Genomic DNA, 22,483 nt, shown 5'->3' with positions numbered 1-22,483 from the left:
AGGCCGGCAAAATTCTGCAAGTAGGCAAGAACTTACCCAATGACCATAATTAAAATAATATGGGCACCCGCCCATGGTGGACTCACAGGGAATGAGATCGCCAACGAGGTCGCCCGAGGACTCACCCACCAGGCCCCAGCTCGGGCAGACTACTCCCTGTCCGAAAAGCGACAGAAATTCTAGAACACTACAGGATGGACAAGAGAACCCCCCCCCCCCCCAATAGATCTCTCACAAAGATGGATGAAGTAATCTGGCAAAAACTGCAGACGGGCACCTTCCCAAACACGTATATCGTACACAAATGGCATCCTGAGGTGCACTTTTCCGAATGTAAAAACTTTGAAGGCATAGCTACCCTAAATCGCATGCTCTAGGCTTGCCCAGCGCTAAACGGGATACATGGAGATAGAGTCATGAGAATCCTCCCTTCACAGCCAGGAAGAACAAATCATCCATACGTCCATACTCTCCGACGGGTGCAAATAAAGTGTTTTCTCTCTCTTCGACTGCACATTTGAGCTTGACCTGAAGGTTGCTAGTTTTGCTCAGCGTGCGGAAGAAGCGCAGCAGCGCATATATCTATAACAGTAACCAGACGCTGACCGCAACAACCAGGGACGGCGCTTCGTTGCCTACGAGCGTGGAGTGTCTGGATTTAGACACCCGTTCGTCATCGCGGACTGCCTGAAAAATTACTGAGTCGGTACTTCGGCCAATACTGTGTCCTCCGCCGCATCAGTGCCGTTACTTGCAAAGGTGAATCCGCAATCAAAGACCCCTCAAGCTGCAGACGACGCAAGCTCACCGACGTACGTCGTCCGGATAAAACTCTACCACGACCACCCCGACTGATCTTGAGACTGATGGTGTCCCGTTTTGTGTTGCACATGGTGGAAGTTAGCTAATTAACATAATTAGCTAAATAAGTAATTGCTAAACAAAAAATTGCCTGTGGTGCACAAGGCGGCTGGCAGTTGTACGCAACTGGTTTCACTGACCTACCTCAAATATATTATTTTGTAACTCTTGGTTCAAGGTAGCTGGGACACCTGGTATATATATATATATATATATATAGACGCCCAAGTACTACTGATATATCTGGACTTTCGGGTTCGAACCCGATCACAGCGGCTGTGTTTCGATGGAGGCAAAACGCAAATGCATACGTGTGCTGTCAGTGCACATTAAATATCCCGATCGAGGTGGTCGAAATAATTCCCGAGCCCTCCACTACAGCACCCTTCACTCTTTTCAATCCAGTCTTCCTTCCTCCCTTCCTTTGCAGTGTGGATCAGGTGTCCACAGAAATGTGATACTTCGCCTTCTCTTTCTTATATATGTAGACCAATTTACAACATTTTTATTTACGCTGATTGCAGCACGTGGCACTCCGTTGATGCGCTTGTGCACAGCTGAGCAATGACGTAGTGTCGTGAACACTGGCAGGTGAACATGCCTGCATTCATGAGGAAGTATTTTTTTTTTCTCAATGCCCGCAAGTACATGCCCGTGAGAGTACGTACAACTGACATTCGCCGACTGGCGCGACATCTTGTGTATTGCGTATGCACGAGATACCACTCCGGCCCAGGTTGTAAAATCGTCTCACCTGCTGCGGGATGAAGCAGATTGTAGCCCGGTTTCACCTGCGCGTGAACGGTGTGGACTCTCATTTATGGCCCGAATTATGCTACGATCACATCACAAAACTATCACAAACTGATCGGCTAGCCGCGCTCCTACTGGTCGATTCTGACTGGCGGAACTGTCAACCAATAGGAGCGGGAACCGATTGACAGGTTTGTGATGTGATCGTAGCATAATTCAAGCCCCAGTTCATGATCCAAGCAATGAGTGAGTCCAGACTAATTCACGTCACGATCAGAGCTGCGAGTCTGGTCTCACGCTCAGAATCGCGGGTAAGGATTCGACAAATTCAGAAATGCTCTATCGCAGCTCACATCCTCGGGCTAGCCGAACTCGTAAATGCAAATCAATTACCTTGCACCTCGCTGAAAATCACACAAGTCATTTGGAGTCAACTCGTTGCGACTAATGGCTCATGTAGTGTGTCACTCACCTTATTACAGTCAACGACTGATTTTTCGGACCCTCTAGGGAACGCAAAAGCGTCCGAAAAAATGAATGCATAAAAAAGACGTACCATTTACAAATATTTCTTGGATCAAAACAGTCAAGGACGAGGTATTAGGCTTCCGAAACACCAAAGCATGAAAAAAAGCCGTTCAAAAACTCTATGCAGCCAACAGCCTGTTTATTATGCATGTGTCGTCATGGCAGCCAGCGTTATTGCAGCAATGTCTTAAAGAACTTGTCGATCTTTGTCTGGACGGCGTTTCGCTTGTATGCGATCATATTAGCCTCGACCTGAGCAAGAGTCATGTCAGCACTGTACACCGATGAAAGCGTGAGCAAAGCTCGCGTCAACTCGGCGCTCGTAGGCAGTGCAGACGTTGGCTCCTCATTCTCAACATCGGAGTCTTCCGAATCCTCCACAACCTGACGGACTAGCTCCTCATCGGTCAGTTCTGCACAGAAGTTGAGCTCGTTGTCAGTGTCGGCAAAATGTTCAAAAGTTATTTCCGTCGGTATGGAAATCCCAGCAGAGCGGAGGTCGTTGATCGCTTCATCCATGGGCGGGCACATGTCAATCACGTTGTCACATTCAGGCAAGTCTGCTGCCTCTGTGGTGAGTGTGAAGCCTGCGTGGCGAAACCCACGTCAGCCTGCGATAGTCTGTTCATTACTTGTTTAATAATGGCAGTTTTCTTCTCCATCGTTAACCGACAGTACTGTTTTCCGTGCTTCAATGCCATCAGCGAGGACGGAGTGGGGGCCATCGTGGGCAAGCAAAATCCTCTTGTTGCGAAGTGTCGAAGCACCTAGGCCTAGTGTCGCAGAGCACACTTGACACAATACGTAGCATGCAGCAAAACCACGCATCAGCTTTGTGAAACACCATGTGGTCTGCGATGAGTCTGCGCAACGAAAAGGCGAAACGGTCGCGGCGTCGACGGCGCTTCCGAAAACTCCGGAAGAGGCGCTGGTGAACATAGCCAGAGGAGCCAGACCATATCGGTGTGTGGTGGCTAGGTAAGGCTAGTTGTTCAAAGGTGTGACGTGGTACGCAGACTGGGAGATAGCCAAAATGGAGGCTTTGTATGATGCATTTGCGGTTTCAGACCTTCCGTTGCATCAAAAAAGTCCGAAAAATTGAATGGCAGGAGTTTCGAGCATCCGAAATTTCAGATGCCCTTATACATTGATTTTATGGGGCTCGTGGCGGTGCCATGAAGATGTCCGAAAATTCGGTCGTTTACTGCACCTGTTTGGGCTTACTGAAGCACTGACCAAGGCACATCTTTTTCAGGAGGCTACAAAGCTGAGAGATTTTTCTTGCATGTACACGCAAGACCTTCTACAGAATTCTCTTTCCTGGTTGTCTCGAGACATCACCAAGCTGCTGTGCCAAGCGGCTCTGGCAACAGCAATATTCCCTCACGAGACTCCACAGTCAAGAAATGAAAATGTGCAACCTTTCGCCAAAAGATAATTCGGCCAGCCACCTTAGTCGGTGCCACTTAATTGGGCTAAAGAAATAGCTCAGTGAGCCCATGTGTGCTGATGAGCAAGTTGAAAAGTGCGAGTGCGTCCAGATGAGTTGTGGGTCGAAATGAGTGAGCCCAGACTAGAGTGACTCGAGTTGAAATGTGCAAGTTCACAAGTTTGGTGAACATGATTGTGCACATCTGATCAAACTGTTGAGGATGAGTCCAAGTGAGAACTTATTTTACCAAGGAATGGTGGTCAGTGACACCATGATTAGGGCAGCATGCAATGTGAAAAAGCCTAGTTTACGAATTATGAAAGGGAAAAGAATCTCGGTTATAGGGTTTAATGTCCCAAAGCTATTCTAGGCCATTGTAGTGGAAGGATATGAAGAATTTAGATAAATTGGGATTCTTCCATGTTCACTGACAATGTGCAATACACAGGTGCCTTGCATTTACCCCTCTACCAAGCGTAGCGCTAGCAAGGTGTAGCGATCGTGGAGTATCGCATGTCTTTCTGAAACACCGCGCGTCGCGTAGGATGCAGGAGACAGACGTATACCTTCTCCTCCGAGGGTGAGTAACCCAAAAGGGCTGCTCCACAGCGCCGTGTTTCCCTCTACCCTCATCGGGCACAGCAGCGCTCCGCTAGGCGTCGCAGAAGCGATGCTCATTGGCCGGAAAAGGACAACAGGGAAGATGCACTGAAATCGGCAACCGCCAAAGAGAAACAGTGAGCTGCGACGAGGACGGAAGGTAAACACCTTCCCGCTTTACTTCTTTGTCGCCATCTTGCCCCATCAACTATCAGACCCCATCCAAATGGGTAGGATCGTCAGTGAGCCCATCGCCAGCAGTTTTGGGAAGACCCAATTAACATCTGGTCCCGAGCAAAAGTCCAGTTTCGTGTTGTGTCATACTTCGCATGACCACTTTGCAGCTGTGAAAACGGCTGCCCGTGGTGTGCGATCACAGGAGCTCGAAACTTGCGGCCTAGACCTCAGAGGAGGCTCGACAGCCAACTAAGAACCGCCACAACAGTTAGGTTTGAACCAGTGTTGCACACCTCAGTAGTCAAGCGCCCTGACTACTGTGCTACATTGAAGGAAAAAAACAACAACTGCAGTTCGTAGTTGTGGGACACTGAGAGCCATATTACACAAGCATTACAAAGCCCTCAGGCTAATCAATTTCACTCCTATTGGTGATTTATGACAGGCAGACTTGTTGACCAATAGGAGCAGATGCTAATTGACAGGTTTGCAAGTTTTTGTCATGTGATTGTCACGTAATTCGGCCCCAAGCCTACAATAGTCCATGCTACTTCGCTGACCCTTCAAAAGAGTAAACAATCAGATTTTCTATGTCTGACTAGGTCAAACAAGACAGAAGCGCCGAAATCTATGTCATACATTTTGATCTGATGGTTTGATTTTTGTTTTGGGAACGAAAACACATTAACAGCAGACTACTTTATATCGCGGAGGAATTTTGTGTGGCGGTCACTGCTGACTTGAGTTGTTCCCGACTATAGTGAAAGAATTCAGTATCAATTGCCAATTCTTACAGAACATACATAGAATGCTTTTTATTGACCTCAAGTGAATGTGAAATTAGTGCACATAATCATTGTGGAGCGATGGTGCATTTTACAATGGCAATGTAGGACAATTTAACAGAATTATCCCGACGGCAATAAAAACTGGTCAGCTACTGGTTGCAAAGACTGTGCTTTGCATAAATGGAAACGTGCAAGGTCAATCCACATTCATGCACACAGTTAAACAAGCCATATAACAGTCCTAATAAGAAGATACCCCAGGCTCAGATCATAGGACAGCATTGTCGTTGAGGCATGCTGCTAGAAGAGCTTTGTCTTGAAGAACGTATTCCACTTCTTTCTCGTCCACCCTGAGGCGAATCTGAAAAGTGAAAATGAGAAATTGGCAACAGACAATTTACAGAAGCACATATGAAAAGAGTAGACTCTCATTGATATGATTCACATGGGCACTGAAAATTGAAGCTTATTACCCATTAAGAGATAAACATGCAGAGTGGGTCAGAGAAATAACTCAAGTTACTGACATTCTCATGGAAATCAAGAAGAAATGAGCATGGGCAGGACTAGTGTGAAGAGAGGATAACCGGTGGTTGCTAAGGGTAACAAACTGGATTCCAAGGGAAGGAGAGTGCACCAGCGGGAGCAGAAAGTTAGGTGGCGGATGAGGTTAAGAAGTTCGCAGGGGTCAAGTGGATGCAGCTAGCACAGGACCAGGTTATTGGAGGAATATGGAAGAGGCCTTCACTCTGCAGTGGGTATAGTCAGGCTGATGATGATGATGACTCATAACGGGCTCAAAAAAAGTCACAAATGAAATATACTTGGCACAGACTTACTTTCATTACAGCACTTTGAAAAATTGGGAGATTTTTGTTGGACTTTTTTCTCAATTGTAAAGACCCAAGCTTTTCTGAAAGTTGTAGAAAGTAGTCCCAGTGCGTTCAGGAAAGTTGGCAGAGCTAAGCGATTCATCGCTTAGCTCTGCCAACTTTCCTGAACGCATCACCCAAACAGGAGGTATCTTTGAAAGATAAACATGCCCATATGGCATCCATGTGTAGCATCTCTGCACGCCGCCATGGTATGTACTGCAGACTGTGACAAAGATGTGCGAAACCGAGAGGCGTGCTATAGAAAAATAAAAGTTATCACAGACAAAGACTAGAGAGGGGGTTCATTGTATGAGTAAATAGGGTATCTATGTATGTTAACACTGATTATCGGCCACCAGCGTTACAATTATGGGCACTACTACTTCCTCCCACAAGGATCGTTTTTCTGTTCTTGCAGCAAAAATCAAAACCACTAGCTTTTCATGCATTGTTGATTTCATTACCCAAACTTACATGAAAATATGACCGCATCAACCACACAGAAATGCATTTACCTTATAGGCCATTGGCCGGGAATTAAATAATAAAAATAAAGTACTATGGCAAGAAACATATTAAGCGGGATCGCATCAAGATTTCACTGCAGCTAAAATACTCGTGCCTGGCCAACAAATATGTCATTGTATATACAAATCTGTAAATCTACTAATGTAAATACAGATACCCTCTTTCTACCAGAGAAACTAAAAAAGAGGCAAGGCTTCTGAATGAAAAAGCATGCTTTTGCCAGTGTGTAAAACCCCTACATGCTACTATAGATAGGAGACTGGGGTTTGGGAGAAGAAAGACGTTAGAACAGCCTAGAAAGTATTAAACTGGCATGGAAGTAAGGTGTGGGCCTTAAAAAACATGGAACAAGAGGTTATCATTGTTCATCAAGAAAGTCAGTGCTTTGCTAAAGAGAAAACAAAAGTCCAGTGCAGGTCACTGCGGTGAAGGATAGAGGAACAGGCTAAATGAATTTTTTTTTAATGAGCCATGTCCGTCAAAACACATTGTGACTGACTTTTTTGGTTTGCTTCACATATTAAAGAAACAATATCAGACTTAAATGCAATGTTATGCATGAATTTAGACGTCACCTTCAAATAATTTCGGATCTGATTCTTTTCGATTTGAAAATCTAAGAGTTGATGCCAATGTTGTGCGCGCGCACACACACACACACACACACACACACACACACACACACACACACACACACACAGAGGGAGAGCCGATTTTAGGCTCTCTTTGTGCAAATATTATCTAAAAATGATCATACTGTGGATAAAGCAGGGCAAGAATTAGAATGTTCGTAGTGCGCAATTGGGAGCTCTGCAATGCTTTAAAGCGAGCAATCAAACGTTAAAGCAGGCTTCTGCTTCAAGCAATGATGTGTCTTCTTTTCTATTGTCCACACTTTAGCAGTGGCATATATACTAGTTAAAATGTATAGAATCAAGAATTGTTTAATTTCGCTGTACCACTGTCAGTCATGGGCAGTATCGAAGATACATGTATTTTTGATACTATCTTTAGATACATTTTGTGTATTGGTATTAGGTATCGTGTGCTGAAAACAAAAGTATCGAAGTATCGGTTTCGAAAATACATTTTTAAAGTATGTATTTTGAAGATACTCTGTACCCCCCCCCCCCCCCCCAAAAAAAATAAAAACACTTCAAATATTGAAACAGCTGTGAGACTCGGTAGACGGTGCTCACTCAGACGGTAGTACAGGCCCCGAGACAGCTAGTCTTGTAGTACCGCCAGAGTTCCCTACAAATGTCATGCCCCGTCAGCATCAACCACATTTCCAGATTCCCTTTCTTCAAAACTGAAGGAGGCAATGGTAAGTAGGTACTCATGAGGTGCTTGACATTTGAGCACCAAGTGCGTGCCATGAAGCTGCTAAGTCTTTAACAGACACACAGAGATATGAACAAAGTGGAAATGCAAGACAAACACACAGTAAGAATCACACACACTGCTGTACCCCTAGCCGCTCTTCCCACCCTTTGCCATTCGCCCCCCTGTCAGTCTCTGTGGCGCTTGATTCTCATCAAGCAGTACCTTAAATGTTCTGTCAGACGCAGTAACCTAGGCACAACTCTTCCCAAAACCTCTGGGCTCTGCATGCCGGCTCTGCTTGGTGGCAAGAACACAAGCTTCTAAGGCCTCGGTCCACCATGATGCAGTCGGCTAACCACGCTCTTGTAGTTACAACATTTAACAGAAAACAAATGCATTCTTTGTAACTGCGCAGAGAACAGGCTTTCACTAGACTTTTTTCTGGAAAAATATTACGTCAAATTTTATGAAATGCACGACATGAAAGCTATGAATGCAATTTTCCAGCAAAGTTCGAATAACAAATTATGTGTTGTCAAACAATTTTTTTGCGAAAAACTTTTGAGCAAACCTTGAATAAAGCTTGTAAAGATATCTCTCTCTATGCGAATTGATTGACACCATGTCAGCTACTTTCTGTTAAAAAAGATACTTCTTTTATCTACAACCAGCCGTACTTCTTCAGCGACGATAGTGAACCTCGAGTTTCCTAACTACAGTAGAACCCCGTTCATACGTTTTTCACTGGTCCGAGAAAAAAAAAACGTAACACCGGGAAAACGCAACAGTGAGGAAGGCTCTGTCTGAAAAGGAACGAGAATGGTGCAGCTTTCACTTCAAACAATTTATTTCCGCAAAGTGACGTTAGGACTTAAAAAAAATAAAGAATAGTGGACTGCAGTTTCTTTCGCTCGCTAGAAAACACCAGGCACTTCTCAATAGCCTGGAAAGCCGCATTGCTGTCCGCGTCGCTTTGGACCTACGGAGGAGGTCCAGAGCCGCGACCGCTTCTCCAAAGCTCGGATCTGACAAATCCTCGGAATCGTGTGGCTCGAGCTCGTCATCACAATCTGCAGCTTCACTCGCGACCGAGCTCGCAACAATATCACTGATACTCTGGCACTCAGATGTCACGACGGCAGCATCCACTGCGACGTAGTCGTCGTATGCGAGTCCCGTGGCACCCAGCGCATCCATCGCCTCAGTGAGCTCTTGATCGCAAGAGGCTGCTTCCGACTCCCCAGCGTCGGAGCCAGGAAATTCCCCTTCGCCGTTCATGTGAAAGCCTCACTGCGCGAAGCAGTGCTGTGCAGTTGATGCGGCCACTGCAGCCCACGCTGAAGCGACATAGTGCATAGCGTCAAGCACCGAAATGGTCGTGGTCGTAGGCTGCTGCCGACGATCAATATGCGCAAGACAGCACTTCACAACACACTTCCGGTAGGAATGCTTCAGGTTCTTTATGACGCCGGCATCCAGCGGCTGCAGATGGCTTGTAGTATTCGGAGGGAAGAACACAAGCTTGACATTCCGAAGAAACTGCGGATCTCTTGGGTGGGCAGCACAATTGTCTTGAAAAAACGAGAACACTCCTGCACTGGGATCCCATCTTGTTGTCGAAGTAGCGAAGAAAGTCTTCAAACAATGGACACGCCATCCACGCACGACCGTTACTTCTGTAGTGACATGGCAGCAGGCGAGTGTTCTTCAAGCATCACGGGTTCCGATATTTGCTGATTACCCATGGCTTTAACTTATCTGAACCATCCATGTTGCAGCAAAGGAGCACCATCAATCGCTCTTTGCTGCTTTTGCCTCCGTGACACGCTTCTCCTTTCAGGCTTAGGGACTTCGACGGCTGCACCCGAAAAAAAAAGGCCCGTTTCATCGGCGTTGTAGATGTCACGAGGCGCATAGCCCTCAATTAGTATAGCACATAGTGTGGCCTTCCAATCATCGACTGTTGCCAAGTTCACACTTGCTGATTCACCGCTTACTGTCTTGTACGCGATGCCGTGCTTCTTCCGGAAACTGTAGATCCAGCCATTCGACGCCGCAAAGTCCATGATGCCCAGTCTGTCGGCGATGTCCACTGCCTTCTCGCGCAAAACGCTGCCATTAAAGTTGACGCCGGCAGTGCAAGCTTGCTTGAACCAGGTCAGAAGAGCCTCGTCGAGGTTTCCATACTTGGCCCCACGAGCCTGCTTAGCTTTCGGGCCGAAAAGCGCTGCATTGCCTTCAATCTCAGCACGCTTTGAGATGATGCTGTTAAGCGTCGATGGTGGCAGACCAAGGCCTTTGGCAATATCAATTCTTTTCCGTGCTGGCTGCCTGTCGACAGCGTTGAGTGCATCCAGCTTTTTCTGGAGGGAAAGCGCCTTCCGCTTGCGCGAAGACATCGAAGAACGTCAGATCACGATCGTTGGATACAAAAGACAAGGGTTAGTTCAACTGGTTCACGACCGGCTTTGTCGTGGACTGGTTCGACGAATGGATGGATGGATGAAGTTGAACCCTTTGAATAGGGCGGTGACGGTGCACGCCACCTAGCCGACGTTCATGAGGCAGATGGCCATTTAGTGGCGGCCTCTCCAACTCGCGTGCGGCTTCTTGAAGTTAGTTTGATAGCCAAGCTTAGCCATGACTCTTCAGAAGTCAAAATGGTGGTCGGCGCGCGTTGCCTCAGGCGGGTTCGCGGTGACCAGTTGCGACGTATCATGCAGGAACGTTTTCACAGCTACAACGTAACAATGAGGATCCCAATACATTGGATCCTATGGGAGCAATGCCGGGACCAGATGAAAGCGACGTAACAGCTGGAAAAATGCAGCAGTGAGGAACGTAACAACGGGGTTCTACTGTACTTCTAGGTAGAACGAGAGGAAGAAGATGGTTTGCACGGTATGAAGAAAAACTGAACAAGGGTAAATGGGGTACGCCTCAGTTCGCAGGTAAGCCAACGTTTCGACAAGTGGACTTGTCGAAACGTTGGCTTACCCGTGAACTGAGGCGTACTCCATTTACCCTTGCTCAGTTCTTCTAACTACTTCTAGGATGTTTGAGTCAACGTGGCGGCTATGGTTCACTGTCACACGCTGGTAAAAAGCATCTTTATCTAATACAACACTGCAGTGTGCTCGTGTGCGTATGTAGAGAGGCTTTTCTCATTTGCGCTGCTTTTAGTACGCCCACATCGTGCTCATTACGGACTAAACGTTCAGCCATTTTATTATTGCATAAGCAATACTACGACAGGTTTCAGCCCGCCGCGCAAACCCGGTCGGTAGCCACGACGCGCCAAAGAAGGAGAAGAAGAAGAAGCTACGCCGGCTTTGCTTACGCAACCTACCGGGTTCAACTAAAGCTAAACCTCAGCTAATTTTTTTTTTCTTAAGGCAATATAACTGCTCAGTTCTCTAAACGCACGCAGGTTGCAACTTTGTATCTGTATTTACAGCCAAGTGCTCCCAGGTCGGTTTGCATGAAGAGCATTAGTTTAAAGAATTCGCTAGGCTGCTTGTGGAAGCAATCGCTTAACTGTAACCACGGCTTCAATTCAATGTGAAGTTCTGACGACAAGGACAGCTGCCCGAATAATAACTCGGTGCTGGCGTATTCGTTGAAGCCCTTTCAGAAAACCTACGCTATATGAATGCTCTAAAGATTCTAGAAACAACTGCAAAATTTCCTAATGCCGCTTATCGTATTAACACCTTTATTATGTTAGGATTTCAGTGATGTATCGGAGTATCGACGATACAGTGCCGAGTATCTGTATCGAAACTCAATTTCGATCCTGTATCGGTATCGAAGTATCTTGCCCAGCCCTGACCACTGTATATTCATGGGTCATAAAATGGTAGACGCATACAGGGCATAAAACAATGAGGCAACAGCTAGTACTGTTGCTTCTCTCCTACTTCTGCTGTTTTTCTTGTCCTACTGAACTGAGACAGCCACTGCTAACTTGATAAAATAAATGCAGCCTTAACATCTTCTCTGTAGCAGAGTCATAACACTGCTTCATCCGTGGTGGGGCTAATGATTTCATCATTTTGGTTTGGTTTATGGGGTTTGACATCCCAAAGCAACCGATTCCATGAGATACGCTGTAGTGGAGGGCTCCGGAAATTTCGACCACCTGGGGTTCTTTAGATGCACCGACAACTGACAGCACACTCACAGCACTTCCATCGAAAAGTGGTCGCCGTGGCCATTGGATCCCACATCCTTGGGCACAGCAGATGAGTGCCCTAACCACTGCACCACCACAGGGTGATACCATCATTTTGTCTTCTGGATTCAGTTCTTCCACTGCTTTTTTCGTATTGTTGGCAGTCAATGAGAAAGTAGCACCAGGGAAGGAATAATTGAAGTAACGCTCTAAACAGCCCAAGCTATTAAGCTGAAGCTGAGAATGAAGGGGCTGTAGAGTGAATTTGGCTTAGTTTGATCCGTGCATGAGCAGGATCTGGCTCCTTTTTGATTGATGCATGATTAGAGCACAATTTCTGGTCTTGAAACACACACACACACACACACACACACACACACACACACACACACACACACACACACACACAGACAGACACTTAAATGTCTTGTTCCAAGTTGCAAGAGACAAATGCAACGTATATGAGTAGAGTAATCTGGAATGCAAACATTTCTGGAGCTCATTTTCCGTACTTCCAAATACTTGGCGAAAGCGAATTACATGGGCCAGACATAAAAGCTGACCAAAGGATTTGTAATTCTCACAGTCTCTTACTTTGCACAGCCTGAGTTCCCTGTGCTTCTTGATGGCAATTAGGCCCCTGGATTCCAGTAGTGTGCTCAGTGACTGAAAGTCTGACTGGTCTGTGGAACACTGGTGCTTCTGGCAGATGCGCATGTACACCTCCTGCAGCTGGAACATGGTACAGCTGAATGTTAATGTTGGGGAGGTACACATCAAAGTAAAGGAACACAAAAATCCCCTTCTTGCAGCAGCATAATACTGTATTTGTACTTGTAACACCTAGCTAATCAAGGGAAGCTTATTGTTTGCAGTGCACATAACATTGCACATCAAGCCTTCTTATGCACAGAAAGAGCCCAAGCCTCACCAGAGCAACCAGGCATATACACATACTCGAGCAGAGCACAGTGTCTTGCAGATCAATGAAGTTGCACTCATGTATCACCACTGCTAATGAAACCAAAAAATTCAGGATAAATTTCGCTCCCTCTGCTTTTCAGCACACTGCTTAAGTACTCTGAAAAGCCTGGCAAGGTCGGACAGCCATGCATAGTAGAATATGCGATGTTTGCCAAATGTACACAAGCTGTTATATGCGAGACTTGCTGCAACTCATGACTGCAGTGGTGCTCCTGTGAAAGCCAAAATAGGTTGCCCATTAGCCAGAAGACGGTGGTGTTCTTTTACACCGGACCGCCTTACTTTCATACTATTCTCCTCCTTTTTGCAGGCTGCAGTTAGCTGTGTGTCTGGTTGATGCACTGGACAGCTGTTTTTATTTTGCATGAAAAAGTGCCAACGGCACATCTGCAAAATATGGCCGCATCTAACCAAGTGCAAAGAGCATGCACAGATCATTACCTACTGAGTGGAAAAATGTTTATGCTAAATGTTAATTATAATCACAGTACAGAAAAGTGGCAAAGCTTCATACATTTAAATATGCCAAAAAGTATCTTACTGGGGACGCACTCAAGAAGTAACGGACATGGAGTTTTGAGGAAAAGGAGAAATGCCATTACATTTAGTATAGAGCAGTGGGTCTCAACCTTTTTAGCCATAGGTAACCACAGCAGGTTTCGAAAGGAGCTGAGGAACTTTGTATCACAGCTCTTCTCCCTTCATGTCTACCATGCACTCAAATGCAAGACCCCTCAATAAATGCCCAAATTCAAGCAATGATGAATGGCTGTGCAGTAAAACAGTTTGGTGCGAGTAATTTCTGTTGATTGCTGTCAAAGTAAAAACAAGCTGAAAGAAAGATGAGAATTGTGGCACGCATGGGTATATGCCTTGAGGAGCTTCAAAAGCACTCCAAGGAACCCAGTTTCAGAACTCCACAGTCACATGGGAGTGCTCTTGGAATAAACGCAAGACGTATCACATGGTGAAGTCAGACCCGATTGCGTAGTTATGGCCAGTATATACATAAAACATAACATAAAACAGAGAATGGCTGCTTGGCAATGTTAAGTCAAGGTTGAACGCTTGTCAAAGGCTTTTGAGGTGAAGCAGCTTCCTCGGCCTGTTATGACTGTCTCAGACCTATATGAAGGATGAATTCTTCCAATGCATGCTGTACATGTTTGGTTGAAGTGTCAGGAGTGGGAAAAATGCAAACAAACTTGGTCAAGGTGTCAACAATTACCAGGTGTTGGTTCTGTCTTTTGCCCTGAACGAAAAGACCCATGTGGTCTAGGTGTGCAGTCTCAAAAGGACGTTTACCAGGCAGGATGGGGTTTAGAAGACCATTCTTTCCACTGGGGACCTTGTTGAAGATGCACTCGAAGCACTGTGAGATGAGCTTTCACCCACAGTTCCGAATGCGAGGGAACCAATGAACTTCTTGGATTTTTGATACAGTAGGATCCACCGAAAAATAGCCAAGAAGGCCGTGACAACGCATCAAGACTGCCTTTCTCATGCAATTTGGTAAAACAAATTTCACTGCCATTTTACTGTCAGAGCTGATGGTCTGCATAAGTCCGCCATCTTTGAGCATGTAATTCTTTGTTCTGCTCGTCTTCCCGTGAGCGATCATGTCCTGGCTGTTCAAGTATCTGTATAAGTTGCTGCAGTTCATCATCATCTCTGAGTAGCAACTATCTGGTCTTCGAAAATACAAGTGAGGCATACCTTGAAACATTTCTCTAAGATATCATCCATGGTTTCACTGGAACACTCCACTGATTATCTGCTCAGCGAGTCAACATGCTGCTTCTGTGTGCCGGGTGATGTCCGACCATGAAGTCAAATTCCTGGATTAGCTCATATCAGCAAGCAATCCGAGATTTTTGGGTATGTTGTGTATTGAAATAAATGAGGGCCTCCTAGTCCGTAACCACTGTAAAATAAATGCCCAAAAGCAGGAACCACAGTCGATCTACACATCACACCAAGGCCATTAGTTCCAAACTGGTCGAATGGTATCTGCTTTCGGCTTCGGCTGTCTTCTTGCTTACACAATAGGCAAGATGCCAGTTGTACCCCTTTCGTTGCAACAACATCCCTGTTAGCTCTTTAGTGCTGGCATCAGTGTGCAACTCTGTTTCTGCCTTGTAAAGCTGCAACACAGGCTTTGGTGTTAATCTCCTCTTCAGTTCCTGGAAATTTTTTCCCGATCTTCCTTCCATTTGAACGCTGCTTCCTTCTTGGTCAATCTCGTGAGTGATTCTGCAACCGTAGCATACTTGTGGATGAATTTTCTAAATAGAGGCTGGTCAATCCCAGGAAGTAGCTCACATGGTGCACATCTTTCGGGGTAGGGAACTCTGCGACTGCATTTGTTCTGGCCCCACTGGGTTGCACTTGACCACCCACCAACTGGTATCTTAGGAAATCAAAGCTGCCGTTTGCAAACGAACACTTGCTGAGCTGTAGTGTCAGACCCGTGTCTCTGAATGCCTGCAAGACTTGACGCAAAAGCTCGATCATATCACTAAAATCTCTTGCCGGAATTAATATGTCATCTAAATATCACTTCACAATGGCGCCTTTTAGTGGTCCGAGCACTTTGTTCATAAGTCGTTGGAAAACTGCGGGCACGTTTGTAAGGCCAAATACCATTCGTTCGAACTGACCAGTCTCAACTGGAGTGATGAACGCTGATTCCTTCTTGGCTTCTTCTGTCAAGAGGCACTTGCAAGCAGCCTTAAGCCAAATCCAGAATTGTGTAAAAGGTAGCTCCTGCTAGACTTCCAAACTGGTAGTCAATGTATGGAAGAGGATACTTCTCTTACACAGTTTGAGCATTTAGCCTACGGTAGTCAACAACTAGACGTTTTTCGCTGTACCTCTAGTCTACTAAGAGCACAGGGCTAACTCAGTCCGAGTTGGTCTCTGTCACTAGGCCAAGATCCTTCCACTCCTTAGCAATCCTTTGAATTGTTTCTCTCCCTTGTGTTTGTCCCCTGTGGCCACAACCCGGAACTTCAACATGTCCATCTCTACTATTGTCGTGCAGCCCAACTCTGCCGGTGTCACTGTGAAACATTCTTGGAATTTGTTCAAAATGACTACAAGTTCTGAATGCTGTGAATATTGATTGGCTATCGATCCATCACACGAACACACTATGTCTTGCACTCTGTGGTTCGCACACAATCCATGATGATGATAGTTCTCAATACGCCAACACACAGAATCTGTCCTCCTTAACGCTGGAGAAGGGGAGGGTCACTCGTAGGGAAATAAATAAAAAATAGCTAACACATATTACCAACTAGAATTTCAGGACTGAACGGAGGCGAATGTAAAGCTATTGTGCACCTTGTTGAAAGTACAGAGTTGTGGCTACAGTCAGACTCAGCTAGTCAAGTGCAGTGCACATTTGCTTTGGATTGGAGCTATGGCTTAAACAAATCAGCTAGTAAGTGGGCCTCATACCTTTCCCAGGGGGACATCCCTTAGCTTCCTGACTTTAAGCAGTACAACCAGAGCACACAGCAACAACTTCTGCTGCAACGGCAAGGTGGCATTCAGGTCTTTGCTTCCCATTGCTGATGACCCAAAGACGTCTGCCAGCACTGAAGAGATATGAGCCATGTTGACCACCTTGATGGAAGCCTTCTTCGGAGAACCCAGATTATATCCTGCAATGAAAACAGCAACGGGTGAAAGACATATTATGGTGAGGCTGCCCAAAAGTAATATGAAATAATATGCCTCTGCTCGTGCCAAACGGGTGAAAGACAGTATAAAACAGAATAGAAGTAAAAAATTTTGTGAGCATTTGTTGAAACCTAAAGTAACAGCAGCATGCAACATTTAGTGGTATCAGCTGTAAGCAGGAAATGTTCCTGGAATATATTTACTCTGAGAAATTACACGCTAAAAATAGTGCGAAGTCAAATGAAATCTTTATGCCTCTTGACAAGGCTTACAAAGATATTATACATATTCATCAAAAGCAACTATACATATATTCATCAAAGCAAGTCTAAACAAGCAAAGCCAATTTGGTCGCACAGCCATAAAGATGCACAGAAGCAAGTGCAAAGAACATCAGAAACTTTACATCCTATTCCACATGCCAGTAAAGCTCGATGTATAGAATTATCCATACCATGCTCAGGCCGTGGAACCAACACTTGCTGAGTCTTGATGGAACCCTCTACCACTTCAACAGCTCGCCTGTAGAGGATAATATGTGTACTAGAATTCAAGAATCCTTACTGCCTTCAGCAATGGTACATTGCATCTTTCCTAGCACACATGGAGATCAATGAATTGTAAACTAATGGGCCTTTGCACTTCGCTAAAATGCTTTGCTCAAAGGAGAATTGCCCACATTTACAACAATGCTAGTTTCATGATAGCTAAAACCTCTCACTTGATTACACTTTAGTGGATAAGGCAAAGCAATAAAGAAACCAAGCAGTCAACATAATGTAATGCCAAGAGAATAGGTCAGTACCTGCAAATATCCAAGGCCCTGCGAACATCTCCTGTGCAAGCAGCAATTTTTCGTGCACAGAACTGAATGGCTTGAGGCTGTATTACAGCATGGCACTGAAATAAACCAAGAATTAAATGAATAGCTTACAAGTAGCATGAATGATGCATGCACCATGACTGCTTTGGGCAACTGCACAAACATCAGATTTCAAAACATCAGCAATTCACTATTGTAGCAGTGGTAAACAGCACCATAACAAATTTATGTACTAGTATCTCGGGTCTAAAAGCAAATTCAGAAAAAAGTTCCCCTTTAAATAGCACAAGCTTCATACTATGCTGAATGAACTACAGCTGCAAACTGAATTCTGCTGGCAGCTGCCGAAAATTTGACAACGCATTGTCTCAGCAGCCGCACCCCTAACAACATGCGACATGTTCTGAAACCAATGGGCCGCCAATAACCTTAGTGCACTCATGGTCTTTGCATCAAAACAACCTCCCTTTATTAGCAAGTCCTTTCTAATTTTAATTTTCCTGTGTAAAGATTTGAGGCATGCATTCATTATGATATTCATGCCAAATATTCTGAAAATATTGAACATTTGGAAGATAAAAGCATACTTCACTAAGTCGATCAGTCAGTATGGCCACTATTTCATCCCTGGAATAAGGTGCAAAATGAAGTAGTGTTGGCTGACAGCCATAGGCTTGCAGATGAGGCAGTACACGATCAGTGAGATCCAGAGCGTTGGCAATTCCTGAGAACACACACATGCAGAAAAAGTGCATAATCAGCAGTAGACCACTGCTGAGGAAAAAGGAGCACAGATATACTTGACAGTGGTATAAGAGAGAAGGGATGCTGCCATTAAGTCTGGTCAAAATTACTGCAGTCCTTAGGCATGCCCATGACAAACAGTATTAATCAGGCTGATTCTGCTGTCCTGCATTCTTTTTCTTTTTCCAGCTAGACTATTACATGCTTTCATCTATTTCTCAATGAGCCCCTGCTCATTGTCAGGAAACTGCTGACAATCGCCCTGTGTTGTCACCTTGCCTCTGCCCCGTCATTTCTGCAGTTATGTTCCATATGATGTCCCCCCAGTTGGCCCACAAACACACTCTATTAAGTTACCTCAATAAATATGAGGACAAGCACACCATGTCCAAGGCATTCTGCTATATACGTAAGCAAAACAAGGTGCCATATTTACTCGCCACATAAATGAAAGATAGAAAATAATGCCTTCAAGAAACTGTGGAGTACTTTTAGGATGAAAGTGATCAAGTTTTAAGAACTGAGACAGGAGATAAAGCACTCCCACTGGTCAGAAACCAAGATGGTTCAGGCTCTCCTTTTCACATGTACAGGTGCTAATATTTGACTGTGTGCAAGAAACAGATATTGTCAAAAAGAATAGTCATCTAGCTGTGAGGATTAGTAAAACAAATCTAAGCCTGCATATTTTGTATTTGACAATAATACATGTCCCTAACGCACTTCTACTGCTGCCACAGTCCAGGTTACAAAACTTCAAATGCCTGGCATATAGTAGCACAGCATCCAATGATTTTAATGCTGAAAGTGAGTCTGATGAAGAAAGACAGTACATGAGCAACTGCAGCCCAAAGAATTTTCTTTCCAGAACTGAATTCCAGAAGAATTTTCTTTCCATTACATGAAGAAATTATGCAAGAACTGTCCGTATAATCTCAACACTAAATTGCAGGAAAAGTGACAGAAGAGTCATGCTTACTAAATTGTTACCTCCTAAAGCTAACATAAACAACTTTAACTTTAGGTAAATACCAACCATCCAAATATCTTAAAACCTTGTCCTCAAATTGTGGATGATGCCTACTTACCAAAAAGTATAACACGAGAATTCTTCAGCTGAGGAAGCTCAAAAAGAGAGTACAGCACAGTCTGGTTCTTGCTGTCAAGTTGGTCAATTTCATCCATTACGATGACCCTGCAGCCAAAGCAACCAATGCCATCACTGAACAGCAAAATTAAGCAAACATTTTTTTTTACTTTGCATGCACTGACTTGCACACACAGCTATCTTTTGTAGTTGCAGCGAGCTGCACATAATGAGCATTTGAGAGAAAGTGTTAGTGAGGCTGCACTAAGTTTTCAGTGTGTAAACAACACGCAGTTGAGGTGCACAACAGGGAACTTTATATTTTCTTTGATGCAGACAAGACATGACCAGTAGATTATGGCAAAATAGGCAGAGATGTTCTGGATTTTAACTGACACGCAATGAATGTCAGTGTTCAGTGCTTTTCACTTCATAAGCACCTATTGCACACCGCTCGCGGTTTTCTGTACCGATAACAATGCTGCCAACTTACATGGGATCGCCCTTAGTAGTCAGCTTTGTGCGTATGGTGTTGAGAAGGTTGCTGCCACTTGTTGAGAAGCCAAGGCCAGAGACAATTTTTTCGTAAATTGCAGAGCTGGTCTGAAGTGTCATGCAGTTAACAAACACAGACTTGAAAGTAAAGAGATCCTGAAACGAACAAAAAATTTAAGCATGGGTCGGCTTGAAACAGATTTACATGCACTTTAAAAACAGAGGAGACATAACAGTGCACCTTGGAAGATAGAATTATCTGTGACAGGCAGGCAGTTTTCCCGGTGCCCGGAGCACCCGAAATATACAGACTGGAAGATGAGCGTGAACGCAAATGGAAGTGCAAGAAGTCCTTCATTGCCTCCATCTCTTTCTGCCGCCCAACAACACGCATACTCGACTGCGACGTCAGATTTTGCTTTGCCTTCTGGTACAGAGACGCTGTAGCGAGAGAGAGGGGGTGATTGGTCAATCCACAGCTGTTAACTTTAAAAACCACACACACTTCCACAGTGCCAAAATAAAATGTACAAAAAACGAACTAGCACCATGCATCGAGAGCCCGTATAATTATACTCACTGTCGACGTTCGAAAGACGGAGAGGAACCACATTTTCATGGTTGGAGGTCATTTTAGGTTTCTTCGGCGATTGTGATGCTTCGGAAAGACGAACCGCTGAATGAATGGCTGTAAAAGCAGGTTACAAAGAGTTTTTCAAAACCGCTTCAGTTCGGAAAACAAAGACCAACCAACAGCCTGCAGAAAGAATAACGAGATCTAGCACCATACCATTATCACTGGAAGATGCTGTGTCGTCACTGAAGAGCCTTTTGCTAACTCGGTGGACTTGTTTCGCACTGTCCTCATCAAAAACGGCCTTTTGAAAGCAACTTGGAGACCTTCTACATTGCTGAGTCTTCGCTGCGCAGCGCGCAGATTTTCGCACGGGAAGTTGAAGAACGGACTGCGTGAGAGGCATGCCAACAGACATCACCGCGCTTGGCCGCGGTGCCAGTAGTGTTCTCTCAGAAGTGCTGGCACAGTATATCTACAGCAGTAATGAGAGCCTTCCTTTGCAGATACGTTGTAAATACATCTGTCAAGCGAACACTTCCTAACGCAGCTATACACGCAACTGGCAGCATACATCAACACCACCGTCCCACCATCACTCAGCTAACATCGTACTGAAAAGCGCGCGAAGTGCGCGCGAAGGTGGCGCTATATCTCCGTCATTTCCCGCCATCTGGGTTCACGTTGTGTCCGATTGGCTAGCCGTCAAATAATAGGTCCGTTCGATTCAGCTGATTCAGCTGCACTTTTTGGTCTTTGCACCAGTTCCGTGTAAAATTCTGCGGCGGTGCCGCAGGTGCCGCAAGCGTGCAGCGCCAGTTGCAGCAGTTCAGGCCACGGTGGTTCAGGTGCAGCATCAGCACCAGTTGCTTCCAAACGAATGGTAGAGTGCAGGTCGGACCGTCTGCTAGCCTTGGCGTCGCCAACAAGCTGCGGTCGGCTGTGTGCAACTCGCATCAGCCGCCGCCAACGTTCCGGTTAACTTGATGAATTTTCAAATAGCACATGACAACGAAGTTTTGCCATTATCCAGCCGTGATACTTTTGACCTGTGCGTTGTATTAAACAGCGAACAGACCCGATGTTAATTGCACTTGTACAACGCGATCGAATTCACCAAGGAAACGGCTACGCGCATTCACAATTAAGTAGGCATACGCATGCAATGTGATGCATGCTGATTATATACTTCAATCATGATCATATGCGCTTCGCGATCGCCGGCTGCCGCAAAAGGTTTGCACAACACATACGTAACCTATAAATGCGATATGTGCTATTTGAAAATATTCATGTTTGGCATGATTAGCGCCGTTGATCTGAGCGGCATATACACAGGCGATATGAGTCATTCATTCATGGATATGCGATGCATATATGTACAAAAGCCGCGACCGCATTCGTGTGGTCAGCTAGGTGTGAATTATTACATTGCCACTCATATCAACCGGCGTCAGAATGCCAAATAAGACCAATTTTCAAATAGCACATCGCAGTAGGGCGTTGACACGAACTAGTCTCAATTTGTATGTGCACCATGCGGCAGCTGGCACGAAGCGCAAACAACTTCGATCACGGTTGAAGCCAGCGCATGAACCATAACGCATGCACGATCGAGACATGGTTTGAAGCGCGTTTAAAGTACGCGTCGTCGTTTCTTTGGCGAACACGGGCACCGTTCTCGTTGACGAGTGGAATAACTAGGGTCGCTTAACTGTTTATCACAACACGCAAGCCATTGTCGAGCAAGCTGTCTTCTGCTTTCGTGCTGCGGTTGCAGCTGCACCACTTCGGCACTGACCGCTGAGGAGGTGCACAGTTTTGCTGAACATTTCGTGAACTCAACCTGCACGACATCTGCACTTTTTGAAACGAACGGCGTGGTGCAGAGGGCGCCATGTTGCATCGCTGAAACGAATGGCGAAGTGGAGCACCATGTGCAGCACCCTTCCTCCATGACGTTATACCACGTGAACCAGTTCACGAAGTTCAGGTATGGTTCAGGTTCAGGTGAAACAAACGGACCTAATAAAACACTTTATTT

At 45.3% G+C, this 22,483-nt stretch overlaps 1 protein-coding gene across 1 annotated transcript; it reads right to left on the bottom strand.

Annotated features, from left to right (window-relative positions):
* Positions 1–5,125: 5,125 nt before the first annotated feature.
* Positions 5,126–21,124, bottom strand: Cdc6 (Cell division cycle 6). The gene is made up of 11 exons (XM_084591404.1): positions 20,656–21,124; positions 20,446–20,553; positions 20,107–20,306; positions 19,864–20,021; positions 19,372–19,478; positions 18,127–18,263; positions 17,522–17,616; positions 17,171–17,238; positions 16,492–16,697; positions 12,637–12,774; positions 5,126–5,500 (listed from the first exon to the last, which is right to left on the bottom strand). The coding sequence occupies exons 1-11, from the start codon at positions 20,855–20,857 to the stop codon at positions 5,408–5,410; spliced, it is 1,512 nt and encodes a 503-aa protein (XP_084447530.1). The 5' UTR covers positions 20,858–21,124; the 3' UTR covers positions 5,126–5,407.
* Positions 21,125–22,483: the final 1,359 nt, after the last annotated feature.

Source organism: Amblyomma maculatum, chromosome 1 (genome assembly GCF_055883805.1).
Source record: "Amblyomma maculatum isolate TAMU_Amacu chromosome 1, ASM5588380v1, whole genome shotgun sequence".
Classification (NCBI taxonomy): Eukaryota; Metazoa; Arthropoda; class Arachnida; order Ixodida; family Ixodidae; genus Amblyomma; species Amblyomma maculatum.
The sequence above is the reverse complement of the archived record's forward strand: the minus strand, read 5'-3'. Positions and strand labels throughout refer to the sequence as shown.

What these genes read in the sequence shown, in the direction of transcription:
- Cdc6 (XM_084591404.1), bottom strand. Translation starts at nt 20,857, where the DNA reads ATGTCTGTTGGCATGCCTCTCACGCAGTCCGTTCTTCAACTTCCCGTG. An exon ending in CCGTCTTTCGAACGTCGACA is followed by an intron (nt 20,307 to 20,445) that starts GTGAGTATAATT and finishes CTCTCGCTACAG; the next exon opens with CGTCTCTGTACCAGAAGGCA. An exon ending in GGTTCCACGGCCTGAGCATG is followed by an intron (nt 16,698 to 17,170) that starts GTATGGATAATT and finishes TTTTCATTGCAG; the next exon opens with GATATAATCTGGGTTCTCCG.